Raw genomic sequence first — 16,260 nt, forward strand, 5'->3', positions numbered from 1 at the left:
TTATCTATTTAAAAAAAATATATATTTTTCTTTTAGCTACCGTTCTTTAGGAAAATAAAACTAAGTTGAGGTTTCAATATATTAATTACTTGAAGGTGCTTATTACAAACAAAAAATGGAAGTCACAGAAAGAAAAACAATAAATGTTGTTTTCAAAAAGTTTTTTCAGAAGCTTCACTAGCTATATTTATTTTTTTACATGTTAGTTATATATTTTTAATTACTTCACAAGTATAGCAAATATTGCATTTAATTGATAAATGTTTAAACAATTTTATTCATTACATGCAAATGTTATATTGAAAGTTTTCAATAAACATTTATAAAATACAAAAATTTTAATATAAGCAAACCGAATTTTTAAACTCTTATATATAACATAATAACAAAAAAAATATTACAAATTTTCATCAAAAGAAAAGTTCAGTCCGCTGTTTTCCGCGGGTTAATACCTAGCATATTATCAATCAAGACACGTCACACAAATTAAGTAATATGCCTATAAACATGGCCTAACAACATTGCAAAAACAAGATCAAACTCACAAAAGACAAAAGTTGTTGTTTTTCTCCTTCCTCGGCACAAGATAAGACTACGACATAAGAAGCTATAGAGCAATTGTAAGCTCACATGCTCTTGAACCCCTGGTTGCAAATTCCAATTCGTCAAATATTTGTTGTTTGCCAAGGCTTGCCTTTGAGAAAGGGCAGACAGTTGCGGTCACTAATCGTCTTGCATTCTTCAAGATATAAATAGCCACTTCTTTTTGAAATTTTGTTCCGTCATAGTCTGTCCACTCAAAGGTTTTGAGATTGTACAACAAACATTCAGGAGCACAACTCGGCTCAATCCAGCAAACCTTTAAGTCAAAATCCAACAAATGATACACTGGTTTAGACTAGACCTAGATCTAAACCGGAAACCAAACATATAAAATAGAGAAATTTTCACTCTCAGGGGCAATAATGAATGTACACCGGTACGTACCTTTTCCCCAGCGTCCTGTATCCTATCAAGCTTGAGAATCTGTAATATAGGGGAATGTTGGAGCACATGTACAAGCTCCTTCGACCAGTCCTCACAAATTCCGCAGAACTCCAAACATACAAGCTGAAAGAAAACGCTACGAATAGGATACTCAGCCTACAAATGAAACACATGTAATTAATATGATGACAAAGTTAAAATCAGAGACGGTACTTTGCAAGTGTGTTAGAACTAAAATATATGAACAAAACCAGAGGAGAAGAACGAATTACCATATAATCTAAGGTTAGAGACAGACGTTTTACAAAGGTAAGAGATTCCCAACCATTCCATTTGGTTCCTATAAGATGCAAAGAAATGAGAATGTATCACAAACCGATTATAGTGATTAGCGCTATAAACTATGTTGTAAACCCATAACCTCAAAAGGGAAGGCACATTAATGGTGAAAGTATCCACATTGTGGTCCCTACAACTTTGTACAATCAAATTTTCAAGAACAGGGGAGCTAGATATAAGCCTGACGAAAGATTCCTCATCTGCGTACCTCACACGATCAACGCACAAGGTTTTGAGGGATTTAAACCTAACCGTACAAGGAACTTCCAAAAGAATCACCTGGTGGAGATCCAAGGTCTTGAGGGTTTCAAGACTAAACAAACTAGTCGGTCAACAGACTGAAGTAGTCCATGACAAGAATTCCAAAGCTTGCTTTGTGTCACGACAAAAGGAACCTCTAAGATTAGAACCTGGAAACAAAACAAAAGAATAGCTAAATTAAGTTTGTGACATCATTAAAAGTGTATCAAGCTTTTCTGAAGCAACAGGAGGAGATATATCTGAGATTTGGAAGGAGACTAATGCACACTAACTTGTTCGTCATCGATTCGAACCCTAAATCCTCTTAACTGATTTTTCATTATATGATGCCCTTTATATCAAAACCCATTCTTGTATATTTTTTTATTTTTTTTTCAGTGATTTTAGGGATTCTTCTATTATCGATGTGAAAATTCAATTTAATCCATTTTTAAAAATAATTGTTAAAAATCATTTGTTAACATCAATACCATGAAACAAGAAGCATCGTCTCTCATGCTTTAAAACATATGATACATATTATTATACAAATCCATATATATCTTCCGACCTTCACATAACCTTCCATAGACTCAAAGTCTGATTCTTTATCCACAGAAAACCCCATAACCTTTCTCTGTTTATCAATAAACAACTCAACAAAATTCATATATATAAAAAAATCCTACAGAAACCAAAACAATCAAACATAGTCAGCATTACTTATCGAAACGGAGCCAGAGGGCTAGGGCTATTGGGAACCCTAAAACACCTCAATTCTCTACAAACATGATCCAACATCCCCAGGAAATCCCTTACAATCACAAAGATCCTCAATGGGTTCTTGTCATCTCCTCTCACATCCCCATGAAAATACTCTGCGATCTCTCCAACCCTCTCCATTATCCTCTTCTCGTCTTCCCTCAGCTCTTCCAAGCTCTTCTCTCCGTACCTCAAGAACGAGCTCATCGAACTTACGAATGCTTTGTTTTCTTCGTCCCCTTTCAGCTTCTCACTCGCTAGACACCTCAACTGCCCCAACCCGTCTCTCAGATTCGTTACCGAGATAAAAAGACCTTCGAGATCAATCGTTGCAGTCTTTTTCACGTTACGTAGCTCTGTATTTAGACCTGAGACGAGATCGAGTCCCATCCTTCTGTAGTCCTCCTCTTTCTCCTCAGGTGTTTGGTTCTTGTTTGATCTATGGTTCATGATCCGTCCCATGATGCTGTCTGAAACCCTGATTCCTTCAGACCGAGAGATCTCTTGTACAACGAAATGAAGCAGAGTGGTCTTTCCATCTGTGCCTTTTACATCAGAGAGCTTCAGCAGAGCATCGAGCTTGAAGGCTTTTGCACCACCGCGTATAGTTCCTACATTCATCCTGTTCCCAGTCTTTAGGACAGCTTCTAGAAGCTTTAAGAATAACCTGCTTGATTTAAGCTCCTTGCAAGCTTCCTAGTTAAGTTACTTTTTGTTAATTACCATAACTTGAAGTGCAAGAAATCAATAAATGAATGACAATAAGTAAACACTGTACGTAATACCTCAAGCATGGAGAAGGAGTTTCTGAGATGAACCACTTCATCTTCAAACGTTTCTCTATACAACATTGCTTCAGCTCTCTGAAACGCAAATGGAACTCCGACAAGAGCTCTGAGAAATTTCTCAGCCGATCCGAGCTCATCCACCGCTCCCTTGTAGCTAGACAGCTTCAATTCTTCTTCTTTAGTCGGCACCATCTTAACCAACGCTTCTAGTTGCTGTAAACACAAGCCTTCCCCTGCAAAAAGAGTATCTAAAATTAAGATCAAGTCCATGATGTGTCGATTTGAGTTGATCTTAGTTTACCTTTCCCCAAGGCAGAGCAGATTTGGTCCGCGGTTGCGTTTAAAGCTTTCAAGAGAATGGTAAAGTTCTGAAGTCTTTTAGGTTCAAGAAGATGTTTCCCTGGTGATGGGGTTTTGCTCTTCCCTTCCTCATTCTTCGTTGAGCTTTGCATTGTATATCCGAACAGTGACTCAATCATCTCTTCGTCTAATCTGTGTATCCACAAGACAACAACACATCAATCACACATTCTTGAAACACTTTTGATGATTGTGTCTCAAGGCTAAAAGAAAGTTGTAAAACTTACTCGAAAGAGCTTGTTCTGATCTTATCCCATACCATAGTCCGGTCTGGTGTAGCCCTGACTTTATCCCAATGAAGCGGCTTCAGTTTAGGCAATGGAGCTCCGTCTTTGCCTAATGGTCTACGCTCAGAAAAATCAAGAGACAATGGCGGTGGAGGCGTTTTGTTCATTCCAGCTACTTGAAGCTGTTGTGTGGGTAACGGTGGCGGCGGTGGTGGACGCGGTAGAGATTTAGAACCATCTTCTTGTGAATTTGGTACATTGATCGGCTTCGAGGAAGAAGCACAAATTTTTTCACATAACTGCGATGAAAGCGTCTGCAGATTAGTAGTGGTTTCTGTCGTAGACTGAGTGTGAAGACGTTTGTTTGTGAACTGCGGAAGCGGTGGAGGCGGTGGCGGTGGTGGTGGTGGCGGTGGTGGAGTAGAGATTCCGAAACCGTTCCCGGAACATTCAGGAATGTCCAATTTGTGTTCCGAGAAACGTTGAGAAGATCCAGTGATAACACTACCGGAAGCAGAAGAAGCATTTGACAATCTTGGATTTGAATGCTGAGAGGAGCCAACACCAACGGAATGAAAAGACTCATCATCGTCTGAAGTATCATCTCGTCCATTGATAACAACGACAGGAAGAGCAGAAACAGAGTTTACTGTTTGTTCATCATCAGTTTCGTGCACCGACACAATATCTTTACTAGCATTGTCCCAATCTTGTGAAAACTCTGTTTCAATACTTCTCTTTACCTCTTCTTCAAGCAATCCACCATTTTGATCGTTCGAATCAGTTTCTTGTACCTCTTTGACAGAGTTTTGTCTCTCCAAGTCGACTCCTAGTGAGTTTAAGTACAAGAAATCGAGAGTAGGGTTTACACTAACCTTCCTCGTCGAGCTCTGAGATTTACCCTTTTTACGCTTAAACGACGGCGTTTTACCGTTCTTCTTCCTTTTCCTGATTCTCGCGCAGAGACAGAACACTCCAACAACACAAACCACGAAACCGATTCCAGAAGCTGTAGAGACAACGACAGGTACAAGAATCCTCTTAAAGGTTCCTCCTTTCTCGTGTTCTCGCTTTTGAATCTCGTGTTGCTTCAATGGATGAGTCCGTTGAGGTAACGGACGACGGAGATGTGGAGGAATCGGCTGTGGAGGAGCAGGAGGATACGCCGGAGACTCGATAGGACCACCGCTTGGAAACGGAGACGGTGCCGGCGCCGGCCAAGGAGATAAAGAAGCAGACTCGGCGAGGGTTCTTCTCCGGGAAGTAGAGGGTTTAATCAAATCGAGTAAAGCTCGGAGCTTTTCCAAAACCCCAAGCTTGTTCTTCTTCTCTCCACCGTCTTCTCCGGCGTATTTACCGATTTGGGTCCGATACCTCTCACCGTGTTCCACCACTAAAACCTTCCAGTCATCAAGCTCTTTAGCATCAGCAACAATGCAAAAGAATCCAACTTTGCAGCAGTGTAACGATACCACAACTACAATGATCATAAGAAGAATCTGACGAAAAGAAACCATCTTTTTTGTTCTGTTTTGTTTTTTTTTTTTACAGAGAAAAGATCTGAAAATAAAAACAAATCATCAAACTCTATAAATCACAAAAAGAAACCATTTATTAGAATAGACTCCAGTTTTTTTTAAGTTTTTTTATATTTTCTCTCCTTTCAGACTTAAATGCTACTCCAAGGAACCCCTGAACTCTGCAACTATAGTTGTACTGGTAATGGTAAACACACCCTCTTTCTCCATTAACTCCTCCTTACAGAAACAACAGTACTAATTTTGCTATTTATACACACCGTTTTAGGTAATGTCATAACTACATACATAAATTATTTAAAAAAAAAAAAAAAGATTGAACAAAGGAGCAAATGTCTATTTAAAACTTTGCAGAGTATTATTAATGCAGTGACAATCTTAAGCTTTTTTAGTTTAAAGTTTGTGAAAAAAAAACAGCTTTTTAGTTTAGTTTAAGGAAGAGACAAGAGAGATTAAAAAGGGAGAAAATCTAATAAGCAAGAGAGAGGATTGAAAGAACAAAGAAGCGTGAAGGTGTTGGTGTGAAGTGGGTCCTCTTATTGTTGGCACATTTGGCTTGTTCAAACCATTTGGTAGTTTTACTGTGCAAGCTTTCTTTGTTCCTCTCAACCCACCATTGTTTAATGAGGCAAAATAGTAGTATAAAATAAAAATTAATATTCGTATTTATTGTATAGAATTTATTCTTGTGTTTGATATGAATGAATGTGTGTAATACACTTACCTAACAACATGTACGTATGATTCTCATTCATATGTTTGGATTTTGGACTTTTGGATATATATTGTCGTTTAATAGGTTTCGTAACAAAATATGCAACTTCACCTTATAAATTAAATTAATTTAACTGATGAATTCTTTTGATTAACCATTGATGGTATAAATTTGTTAAATAGGCAAAGGAAAACATAAAATTTCTGTATACAAAAATAAATATATCATTTTGTCTCTTTCAACATATCTTCTCAGTTCTAGAAAGACTATTTAGTCTTACTCGAAATTATTGTCATATGGGGATATATATATATTTTTTTTGGTAAGGATATGGGGATAATTTTTGCTATAGTAACAAGAGGAGAAAATTCACCCTTATATAGACTAATCAAACATTTATTCTTACGGTTAAAAGTTTTCAGAATTATGATGTATATTAGTTCAATTAAAAAAAAAAACTACGGACTTAAATTGGATTCTGGTAAATCAGACCAGTAGGTGGGTGGTGACGAAGTAGGCAAAGTTCTCTATCCATAGGCACATTCTAAAGCTTCACAAAGTGAGATGGTTAGTTGTGAATCATAGTTTCACAATATAGGTCTCAAAGATTGTTTGGTAGGATTAGGATATGATGTTAATTTCGTTGAGTGACATGTTTTATTATTTTGATATGATGAAGGACTTTTAGAAAGCTAGCGTTTGGCTTTTGATTGCGCTTTTCAAGTGATCTACCAAATTGTATGACAATTAATTAGTATCCAACCAATTGCATGATGTGTTTACACTTTACAATGAAAGTAATATCGATATGAGGAGAGCTATATGATGGAAACATTTTTTTTACTTTTATTGTTTTAAAATGGTGTCAATGCAGAGGTTGAGAACTGTGTTTACAATCCAATCTATCACCCCAATAATAGAAAATATGGGTTATATATCAAAGTAGTAGATCTAAAGATTTACCACCATTGAGATATCGACTTGTTGGAATTTATATCAATAACATTTGTAATATATTGTTGTTTTCACTTTAACTATTCGGTTCATTTAACAACTTTGTGTCAGCAACTTTGACTTAAGTGGGGCCAAAGTTGTATGGACTTGTCTTAAACAATATTCAACGTATTTTATATTATGAGTTCTTGTATTGGAATATTATTATACATACTTTTTTAACTCTAATACTTTCTTAACTAATTAGTATATGTACAATACACTGTACCGGAGATCACGTAATGCTACATGGAGGTGATTAGAATATTTTCGAATGTGGTCGTTACTTGTCAATCAAATAAATTAAGAAAGGAGTTTAGGAGCCAAGGATTATATAAGTCAACGTATCGAGAAGACCAATGAAAAAGAGTAGGAAAAAACATAATAGAGGGATGATATTTTGCTAAAGTATCTAACTTTCGTCATATATAAAAAGCTGATTGCAGAAAGTTACAACTTTTGTCTGCGTTTCTCAGAGTTATATTCAAAAGAGTGATTTATCAGTTGATGTTCTGTCTACATTTAGCATTTAAAAAAAAAAAAGAGAATCCGTATTTACAGAGAGTTGTTTGTACCTACTTTTGTCTTGAGAATAAAGTAAATAAATAGTTTGGAGAAACAAACAAAAATTAAATTACAAATATACTATGCCCATAAAATTGTCAGATTATATCACATGGGTAGTATAGCTCTTGAGGTTGATTGAAAAATTGTAGATTCCATTTGCGAGAGAGAAAAATAAAATAAAAAGACAAATATTCATTTTTTATTTTCCTTTTTTTACCGAAAAAATGAATTGAAATAATTGATTTTGCGGTGTGGGTAAAAATGAAAACAGTACAATTGCGAGATTTGTCTCTGTCACGCGACAAACATATTTCACAACTTATAAATTCTGTCCCGTAGACCTAATCAATGCCAATTAAAGGATACCCACCGAACTAGTCAATGACGTCACCATACAAGACTTTGGCCCAATTCACCTTGCCATTAAAAAGCCCATTATAGGCCCATTTAAATAAAACTTCATTCTCTCTCTTTTTTTTTTTTTTTTTTTTTTTTTTTTTTTTTTTTTTTTTTTTTTTTTTTACTTTTCGCGCTTAACTCTGATTTCAGGATTTCATGGCAATCCCGCCAATCGTCACAATTTTTCTTTTTTAGGGTTCCTTAAATTTGAATTCGTTTATTTTTCTTCGAGTTAGAGAGTGTGCGAGAGAGAGAGAGATGGAGTTCAGTATCAGTGGTAATGCACTGAAGACCTTCGCTAGATCTATAACATGCCTCGCACGCGTCGGCAAAGAGCTCGTTGTCCAAGCTTCGCCGACACAGGTTCTCTCTCTCCTATTCGTTTTGTTGACTTGTCTCTCATCGATTCCTGCGTAACCCTAATTTTGATTTTTTTTAAAAGTAATTGGCGAGAAACTTGCAATTTGATTGATTATAAGTCGGATTACGTCAATTTGGAGTTACGATTAGGGTTTTTTTTGTTCGCGTTTGGGATTATATGTGTCCTGTGTCTAAGAACCCCAAGAGTTTGTTCTGGGTAATTGCTTTAAGAAGCTTGGGAACGCTTTGTTGTAGGCTACCTGAATAATTCATACATGCTTCTGAGTAATTGGGATATGATTGATTAAGGGAGTAAAGAGATAGAAACCAGATTTGTAATTATGCTACGAGACAAACTTGATTGATGCTAGTACATCTTCAGATTTGTGAATTGCTTTATTAGCCTTTTGTTAGAGATCTAATGTTTTGTTTTGGTTCGTCAAAACTTTGTAGCTGGCATTGCACACTTTGAATGCTTCACGTTCTGCGTACCAGTGTATTACATTTCAGTCAAGTTTCTTCGATATATGTACTGTTTCTGGTCCTCAAGCTCATTTCAGTGTGCTATTGAAGGTATTTACTGTTGTCCTGAAACTTTGAGCGAAGCCTATTGAGTTCACTGATTAATCAGGTGTGCAATGCTCGCGAGAGGAGTCCTAAGAACAGAACAAGCAGCCTGAGAAACAAAATAGGCTTCGCTCAAAGTTTCAGGACTAGAAAATAATGCTAACGTTAGATTAATCAGGTTTCCTGTGTAAGGCTGCTAACAATGCTTTTTCCAACTGCAGATGGCGACCCTTTGTTACACACTCAGCTATGGATAGATCCATCCGAAGAATTTATACAGTATACTCATGCAGGTGATCCTGTTGACATCACATTTTCCCTGAAGGAACTAAAGGTATAACATTCCTTCACCTGAAGCCTGATTTGATTTCTACCCATTTCACCTCTGTTGTGTTGAATCAAATATCTTCAATAAATTTCAGGCATTTCTTTCATTCTGTGAGGGATGTGAAGCCGACATTCATCTTTTCTTCGAAAAAGCTGGCGAGTAAGAACCATTCTTTTGACATCCTGTGAATTTTTGCTTAATAAATGCATCTTCCTGTGTACCCTTGGTATCTCGTAAATTCAATTGCAAGTTCATTCTGGCCAATACTTATAAACTATTTATTTTTGCTTATTGTACATGCTTATCAAGTCTGCTTGCTAAATGACCCATTTGAACACCATCTTCTTTTACATGGCTATCTTATCTGTTACTGAATATCATAACATGTACGTTGTTGCTAGGCCAATATTGATGGATCCAAAATTCGGGTTGGGTGATGGGTCAAGCTCAAGTTTTGATGCAACACTCGTTCTTGCGACAATGCTTATGTCTCAACTTCAGGAAGGGATTCCGCAAGAACCTCCTGAAGCAGCAAATTCCACAGGTGGTCATGCTGCCGAGCAAGTAGGATCGCAGCCTCCTGAACGGTCTAGGCAGAATGCCTCTGGGCACCCATCTGATCACACACGAGTTTGGTCTGAGCTTTCAGGTAGTAACTAATCTAATGGTTGTGATATTCATTATCATTTTCTGATAACTAAAACCTTATAAACATCAATGCTGGGTAGCAGGAATTGCCACTAAGAGCGTGAACGGTTCTGAGGATAGGCCACAAGCTCAGGGACAACCAGACTTGGATATCCAAAGAATTAGGGATATGGGAATATCAAAAGACGGGCCAGCTGGGAATACTGCTCCTGCAGCTCCTAACTCGTATCCTTCACTCTCATAATCACTATCATCATACGCTTCTTGGCTTGTTTAGCCGTTAAGCATTAAATCATAGTCCACACTCGATTAGAAATTTCTAATTGTGTAGTTGCCAATTTGCTTCTAAGATGCATTTCCTAGCCTGTTTAACTGCTAATCAATTCAGCATGCTACATAAACCGAAATCACATAGCTCCAGTGACTATACTTCTTTCCATATATGCTTTGTTATCTTTGACTCTATCTAAGCCAACGTCCCACACAGATAGGTCACACTGAAGGATCCCAAGGTACCTGAATTTCTATAGCCTTGTCTATCTCATGTCTTGTTACTTATTTTAAAGGGAGTCACGTCTCTGTCACTTGTTCCTCAGGACGGGTACAGAAGAACCAAACTTTCTCCCAGCGCCATCCTAGTAATTGGATAGATGTAAATGAGGATGAAGACGATGAAGAAGGTGTTGAGGCGACGCCACCTCACAATGAAGATTATTAACTCAATATCCTTTCCGTTGAAGTTTTCTTCAACTCATTCAACTGTAAGTTATCTACCCTTCTCTCTCAATCGTTCAAGATTTTTTAATTCTAATTTATTACAAGAGTAATTTATCAAAACAGCTTTGTGTCTTATTGTGTGGTAGTGATACAAAGATCTATACAACCTTTTCTTGGTTAGCTTGTAAGAAAGAAATGTTTCTAGTTTACGATATCACTACTACTGGCACCACCAAATGCTATTCAACTGTGATTAAGATTTTGTTTTCTCTCCTTATCCTTTTTTGATTAGCTTTTGTTCTCACTGGAAGCAGACTTTTACTAAACCACGATTTAATGCGTCAAGAACAAGAAACAAGGGTCACTCTTAAGTTCGTAACTACTGCTGTTCAAGCATTAGATCTGATATCTCTTTAACCTCATTGTACATCTTTTTCCAGGAAAAGGGATCCGAAGAAAATCATGGAAACAGAACAAAACATTTACGGTAAGATGTATCTCTCTATCTCTGATAAATATCTCTAATAGAAGTATAGAATAGAAGAAAAAGGTGACACTATATGCATATATGTGTAGTGTTAGCCTGTTAGGTGCTTCATCCACTACAATTAAACTTGATCCTTTCTTGGCAAAACTTCTGAATGGCGTGTAGTGTTGTTGTTCAGTCATGTTTGTTTGTTAAGCATTTGCTTTCTCTATCTAACTTGACATAAAAATAGAATGCCAACACACCATGAATCTCTGCATCTACACATAAATTCTTATTCCACCCATCCTTTTTTGCTTTTTCATCCAACACAACTTAAAAAAGTGTCCATACATATATGTCAAATTTCAAATACATTATCATCTCTTTTTTTTACTTAGACCATGATTGTTTTAAACACAAACGCAAAACCCAACCCTTTATTTTGTCCGTTTGTTTAAAGCAAAACACAATTATGAGAGAAGGTTTTTTCATGAATTGAATTCACTATAAAAAAGCAAATGAGACGGAATAAAATGAGTCATAGTTTTAAAATGTTCTTCAAAGGTACCACCAACTACTCTATCTCTCTTTATAAGATTAAATAAGTAAAAGATGGCGAACAGGTCCAACGAAAGGGACAATTATAAAATTCTGTTCCTTTCTTCTTTTTTTTTGTAATAATCTTATAGAAATATCAAACTTTGAGAATTGGCTATAATGTAGTCTTCGTTTTTTAATTTAAAGAGACCTCTCTCTCTTTTAAAAAAGAAAGGTTGGTCTAGTTGATAAAAAATGTATGTAGAAAGAGGTTCTCCATAACTTGGAATCTTTGTTTTTCTTCTCTTTTTGATTTCCTCATCATTGGTATCTTATTCGTGATAGCCTCATACGAAAAGTAATGAGATTTTGCTTTGCATTACACTTTCGTGTTTGTGTATATTCTTATTCATAAACTATTTTCGGTTGCACCAATTATTCCGCGTGATTAAGTTTCAATCTCGTGCTGTGTTTCTTGAAAACAAAATATAAACATTTGTCGTCGTCTTTTGTTGTAATCATTACTGTTTTTTTATAAACACTAAATATCATATGATTGTTAGTAATCTATCAAATGTTTGAAAAATACAATCGAATAAAGCTAATGTTGATTATCATACTTCACATATATAATAAGGATGTTACAATATTTTATAGAAAAACAATTAGAATCGGTTAAAGGAGCCAGCTGGGTTTTTTTGGGGATAAACTTGGTAACGCGCAAACGCCGTCACCTTGGTGATCTGTGGCTAGGGTCCCACTTTTGTTCTTAACGGTTTCTTCTCACGTTACGCGCCGCCTCTCTCTTTCTCTCACGCCGCTGACGTTATCCCCCGGAGAAAGAATAAACCGAAAGATTTTTTTAAAAGAGTAATAAAAAGACAAACTAGCCGTTGCTCTGTCATTTAAAAACTTTGGAGTATGGGTAAAAAAAGACCCTCTCACTCATTCTTCTCAGGTTCATAAATTAAAATATAAACATTCATCATGTGATCATCTAACGGTCTCTTAAGTTAAATAATCTATGAACTCTTACACACAAAGCCCTTATGAAACACGCATGATTTATATCGTACATATATATGTAGATAGTCATAGTCAAAGACTCAAAGTAATCTGATTTTATTTAGACATGTTTCTAGTTTCTATTTAAAATAATTTGTCAACGGAGAAATAGTGCTTAGTGCTACCCATGAATGGAGTGTATAAATTAGTAGTAACAATGTTTTGGAGAGTGGTTTACATGTCTTTTCACCTACAAGACCAAATTTGCATCTTTACCATATCTTCGCACAATATTGTGATAGAGGTTAACTTAATAAAAAACACAATCTGTCATTGAATAGTTTATTAATTACTAATAAAGTATCATGTTTATACTAAAATGTATAATGACATGATGATATTTTTTTACTTAAGGGCGACGGGGGGAAAAGAATTAGTAACGGAAAGAGGAGAAAACGTGCGTTGACGTTAACGGAATGTTGGATGGATTTGGGAGGTAGATAGATGCCGTCCGTCTAACCAAAGTTCAGACCATTCGGCCGATATAGAGAGAGAGAGAGAGAAGGAATCAGACAAACCGGTCAACCAGCTGTTGCCTATCAATGCCCTTGATTTCACCCTTTAATTACGTAAACACCATTATGTAGCCTAAACTCGTTTACATGTTAAGGAAATCATTATTCTCCAAACTCCCCCACTACAATAAATTATAACGAAGATTTTGTCCATTTTAAAGATAATTACTAAGCTCTTAAATGTTGCAATACGGATATATAAATTTGCAACATAATAACCTAATTGTAATTTTAAATTTTATGATTTGAAGCCGTCTACAAAACAAAAGTCGTGGATGCACGAAAAAAAAGCATATCCAAAACTTCAAACGAGTAAACCCAAAACGAATATTATTATTATTATTTTTTTCTTTCCAAAACGAATATTTCAAAGCTTAGACATTGTAATTTAATAAGTAAAAATAAGTCAATTTCATAATCAATCAAATAAACAAAACAAAAATAAACGCGGTACCTTTTCTAAATTTCCATTTCTTTAATCAAAGAATAATGGCAGTTTCGTTAATCTTATACATAAACAAGCCCGTTTAAACAAATATGTCAGGTTATAAGAAGCTACACACCAACGCTTAACCTTGTTGTCTTCAGCTGTGTACAGACTCAAGAGAGAGAAAGGAGAAAACACAAATTTCAACAAAAGAGAAGAAGACTCTGATTCACGGAGAAGGTTTTTGGTTTCTTTGAAAAAGAAAGATGAACACTCGCGCGATCTACGCCGTCATAGCGATCCTCGCGATCGTAATCTCAGCCGTCGAATCTAGCGGCGACTTCGTAGATTCGCTAGATTTCGTACGAACCGCCGTCGGTTCGTCGTCGTCGTCGCTATTCTCCGGAGGATGCAAAGGATCGATCGCAGAGTGCATAGCAGAGGAAGAAGAGATGGAGTTCGATTCGGATATCAGCAGGCGTATTTTAGCGCAGAAGAAGTACGTTAGCTACGGTGCGATGAGGAAGAACAGTGTGCCTTGTTCTCGACGCGGTGCTTCGTACTACAACTGCCAGCGTGGAGCTCAGGCGAATCCTTACCGCCGTGGATGCAGCACCATCACTAGGTGCAGGCGTTGAAAAAGGAAAGATGAGTTTGAGTTTTTCACACTTACGAAATTCCTATTTTGCCCCTTCTTTTGTGTTTATTTTTTTTCCGGGATATATGGGTTTGATTGATTTACACATTTGGAAACTATCATACTAGTAGTCTTTTGTTTTTTGGAAAACAAAGAAAAACAAAATTGCTTATTGTTTTTTTACTTTTTATTTTTATTTTGGTTTGTTCCATAAATATACATATAAATAAATAAATAATTCAAAGTTGCGTAGATTAAAAATAAGTTATTAGTCCGAGAAGTGGGTGATTTTGAGATCTGTGCCTAGTTTTGTGTGTGTGTGTTGATTACCGTTAATTTATTTTTTTTGAATCTGAGGTTTGACAATTTGTATATAGAGTAATACTATGTGGACCGTGTTGTTGGTAATTAGCACTTAATTAAGTAGTAGTAAAATGTTGTTAATTGTAGACAAGAAGATCAATTATAAAAGCAGAATTGAATTTTCAACTTTTATTAGCTGTTGTGGTGGCATGTTGGCTTATAAGGTTAATGATGGGACCATATCACAGCCTAACCACGCTCATTCTTCTTTCTTAGTAGTATTAATTTATCTTTTCCTCGAAACTTCGTTTCGGTTTGTCTAATTGTTTTTAATATTTTCATACTATTATTATTATGTGTCGTTTGAATATTTATATAGACATTAATAGACGAATTAGTTAACCACATTAATAACGAATGATGGACCATAATGAAAATGTGACAGACAATAAGGATAAGTTGGGAGTATTCTGTAAAAATGAAAGTAGCATGACTTCATGTAAAAGTTTATTTTAAGGAATTGTACTTTGCATATGGTTGTCTTTTAGCATGTGTGAATGAATTAGGATGACTCTTATAAAACAAATATAAACAAACGCCAACAAAAAATGTGAGGACTATCTTATTTCCATTCAAAAATAGGATAGATGCGGACTAACAGTATACCTTAGCAATTAGAATTGCACAATATAAACGGAAGAACTCAAGAATCATTCATAGTCGCTGATGATTTATTTTTCAAGAACACCATTTGCGGTTTTAACTTTTAACTATTATTATACTTGAATGAATTCGTCACATTTCCCCTACAACAAGTATCAAGTGCTGAAATTGAAATCTATAGCATATTCATTCATAAGAAGTTTAAGTAATTTCATCGATAGTGTTGTTGGGGAATATAGCTTTGGGGAAAAGGGTAAATTTCAACCCGTACTATTTCAAAAGTGTAAATTCCTACCCAAACAACAGAACCGTGTGTTTTTCAACCTAAACTCTCACTTAATTCAAATTTACTATCTAGACTTCTAATTGTTACTCATATTCCTACATTGACTCAAACAGCGTTAGTCAACTGTTAAATGTTTTGATCAATTCGACACGTAAATGATGATGTGTCAAGGTCGTTGGGTTCGAAACCTTAAAACAACGTCGTTTGGAATGAAAGATTAAAACGACGTGTTTTGAATTGGGGGAAAGATCTTTAATTAGGGTTCTTCAGTAAGTTTGATTTCAGTCTACTTGTGTCTCTCTTTCTCTTTATCTCATTGTGTGCTTGGCGAAAATGGTGAACAAGGATTGAAGATAACTGTGAGGGATAAGTGTAGAAGAAACAAGGTGTGAATCAAAGGAGTTGTGATCATCGCTTACGTGTCAAATTAATCAAAACATTTAACGGTTGACTAACGCTGTTTGAGTCAATGTAGGAATATGAGTAACAATTAGAAGTCTAGATAGTAAATTTGAATTAAGTGAGAGTTTAGGTTGAAAAACACACGGTTTTGTTGTTTGGGTAGGAATTTACACTTTTGAAATAGTCCGGGTTGAAATTTACCTTTTTTCCATATAGCCTTGCTTGAAGTCTTTTTCTCCGCGTACAGTTTGGTTGGACCTTTATTGGGCCTTATCTTGCAATATGGGCTTCTTGAATTATTATTAACATCTCCTGGATGGACTCTTATCAGTTATCATATAAGCTCATGCGACGACCAAAAAAAAACCCTTTTACTTTCTTTCTAGTTTCATTACATTTACAAACCAAAAGTTTCACGGAG

The 16,260-nt window shown here is 35.9% G+C and overlaps 4 protein-coding genes across 7 annotated transcripts; 2 read left to right on the top strand and 2 right to left on the bottom strand.

Moving 5' to 3' along the window:
• Window positions 1–357: 357 nt before the first annotated feature.
• On the bottom strand, window positions 358–2,194 carry LOC104767336 (F-box/FBD/LRR-repeat protein At5g56420-like). The gene is made up of 6 exons (XM_087503114.1): window positions 2,149–2,194; window positions 1,666–1,736; window positions 1,464–1,605; window positions 1,260–1,327; window positions 988–1,143; window positions 358–859 (listed from the first exon to the last, which is right to left on the bottom strand). Exons 1-6 carry the CDS (start codon window positions 2,192–2,194, stop codon window positions 608–610), a joined length of 735 nt encoding a protein of 244 aa, XP_087359240.1. The 3' UTR covers window positions 358–607.
• On the bottom strand, window positions 2,060–5,856 carry LOC104764204 (formin-like protein 11). The gene is made up of 4 exons (XM_010487693.3): window positions 3,704–5,856; window positions 3,418–3,608; window positions 3,114–3,349; window positions 2,060–3,024 (listed from the first exon to the last, which is right to left on the bottom strand). The coding sequence occupies exons 1-4, from the start codon at window positions 5,218–5,220 to the stop codon at window positions 2,290–2,292; spliced, it is 2,679 nt and encodes an 892-aa protein (XP_010485995.1). The 5' UTR covers window positions 5,221–5,856; the 3' UTR covers window positions 2,060–2,289.
• Window positions 5,857–8,007: 2,151 nt separating this feature from the next.
• Window positions 8,008–11,220, top strand: LOC104764206 (uncharacterized). 4 transcript variants are annotated; one of them, XM_087501539.1, is made up of 9 exons: window positions 8,008–8,278; window positions 8,729–8,804; window positions 9,064–9,176; window positions 9,265–9,329; window positions 9,572–9,819; window positions 9,899–10,043; window positions 10,290–10,330; window positions 10,415–10,579; window positions 10,976–11,220. In XM_087501539.1, the coding sequence occupies exons 1-8, from the start codon at window positions 8,174–8,176 to the stop codon at window positions 10,534–10,536; spliced, it is 915 nt and encodes a 304-aa protein (XP_087357665.1). In that variant the 5' UTR covers window positions 8,008–8,173; the 3' UTR covers window positions 10,537–10,579; window positions 10,976–11,220. The 4 variants fall into 4 exon arrangements, with proteins under 4 accessions (XP_087357665.1, XP_010485996.1, XP_087357666.1 ...); XM_010487694.3 differs by having other exon boundaries at window positions 8,072–8,278; window positions 8,729–8,848; XM_087501540.1 differs by having other exon boundaries at window positions 8,072–8,278; window positions 9,902–10,043.
• Window positions 11,221–13,280: 2,060 nt separating this feature from the next.
• Window positions 13,281–14,429, top strand: LOC104764207 (protein RALF-like 22). Its single transcript, XM_010487696.3, has one exon. It carries the CDS (start codon window positions 13,815–13,817, stop codon window positions 14,184–14,186), a length of 372 nt encoding a protein of 123 aa, XP_010485998.1. The 5' UTR covers window positions 13,281–13,814; the 3' UTR covers window positions 14,187–14,429.
• Window positions 14,430–16,260: the final 1,831 nt, after the last annotated feature.

This window comes from Camelina sativa, chromosome 19 (genome assembly GCF_030686135.1).
Source record: "Camelina sativa cultivar CO46 ecotype springtype chromosome 19, ASM3068613v1".
In the NCBI taxonomy this organism is placed as follows: Eukaryota; Viridiplantae; Streptophyta; class Magnoliopsida; order Brassicales; family Brassicaceae; genus Camelina; species Camelina sativa.

Bases quoted from the DNA above. Each gene is read 5' to 3' on its own strand.
- LOC104764207 (XM_010487696.3), top strand. From the start codon at position 13,815: ATGAACACTCGCGCGATCTACGCCGTCATAGCGATCCTCGCGATCGTA.
- LOC104764204 (XM_010487693.3), bottom strand. From the start codon at position 5,220: ATGGTTTCTTTTCGTCAGATTCTTCTTATGATCATTGTAGTTGTGGTA. The intron at 3,350-3,417 runs GTAAACTAAGAT...CTCTTTTTGCAG, and splicing joins CTGCTCTGCCTTGGGGAAAG to GGGAAGGCTTGTGTTTACAG. The intron at 3,025-3,113 runs GTATTACGTACA...TAACTTAACTAG, and splicing joins ACTCCTTCTCCATGCTTGAG to GAAGCTTGCAAGGAGCTTAA.
- LOC104767336 (XM_087503114.1), bottom strand. From the start codon at position 2,194: ATGGGGTTTTCTGTGGATAAAGAATCAGACTTTGAGTCTATGGAAG. The intron at 1,144-1,259 runs GTAATTCGTTCT...TTTCATTTGTAG, and splicing joins CTCTAACCTTAGATTATATG to GCTGAGTATCCTATTCGTAG. The intron at 860-987 runs GTACGTACCGGT...TTTGACTTAAAG, and splicing joins TACAGGACGCTGGGGAAAAG to GTTTGCTGGATTGAGCCGAG.
- LOC104764206 (XM_087501539.1), top strand. From the start codon at position 8,174: ATGGAGTTCAGTATCAGTGGTAATGCACTGAAGACCTTCGCTAGATCT. The intron at 8,279-8,728 runs GTTCTCTCTCTC...AAAACTTTGTAG, and splicing joins TCCAAGCTTCGCCGACACAG to CTGGCATTGCACACTTTGAA. The intron at 9,820-9,898 runs GTAGTAACTAAT...AATGCTGGGTAG, and splicing joins AGTTTGGTCTGAGCTTTCAG to CAGGAATTGCCACTAAGAGC.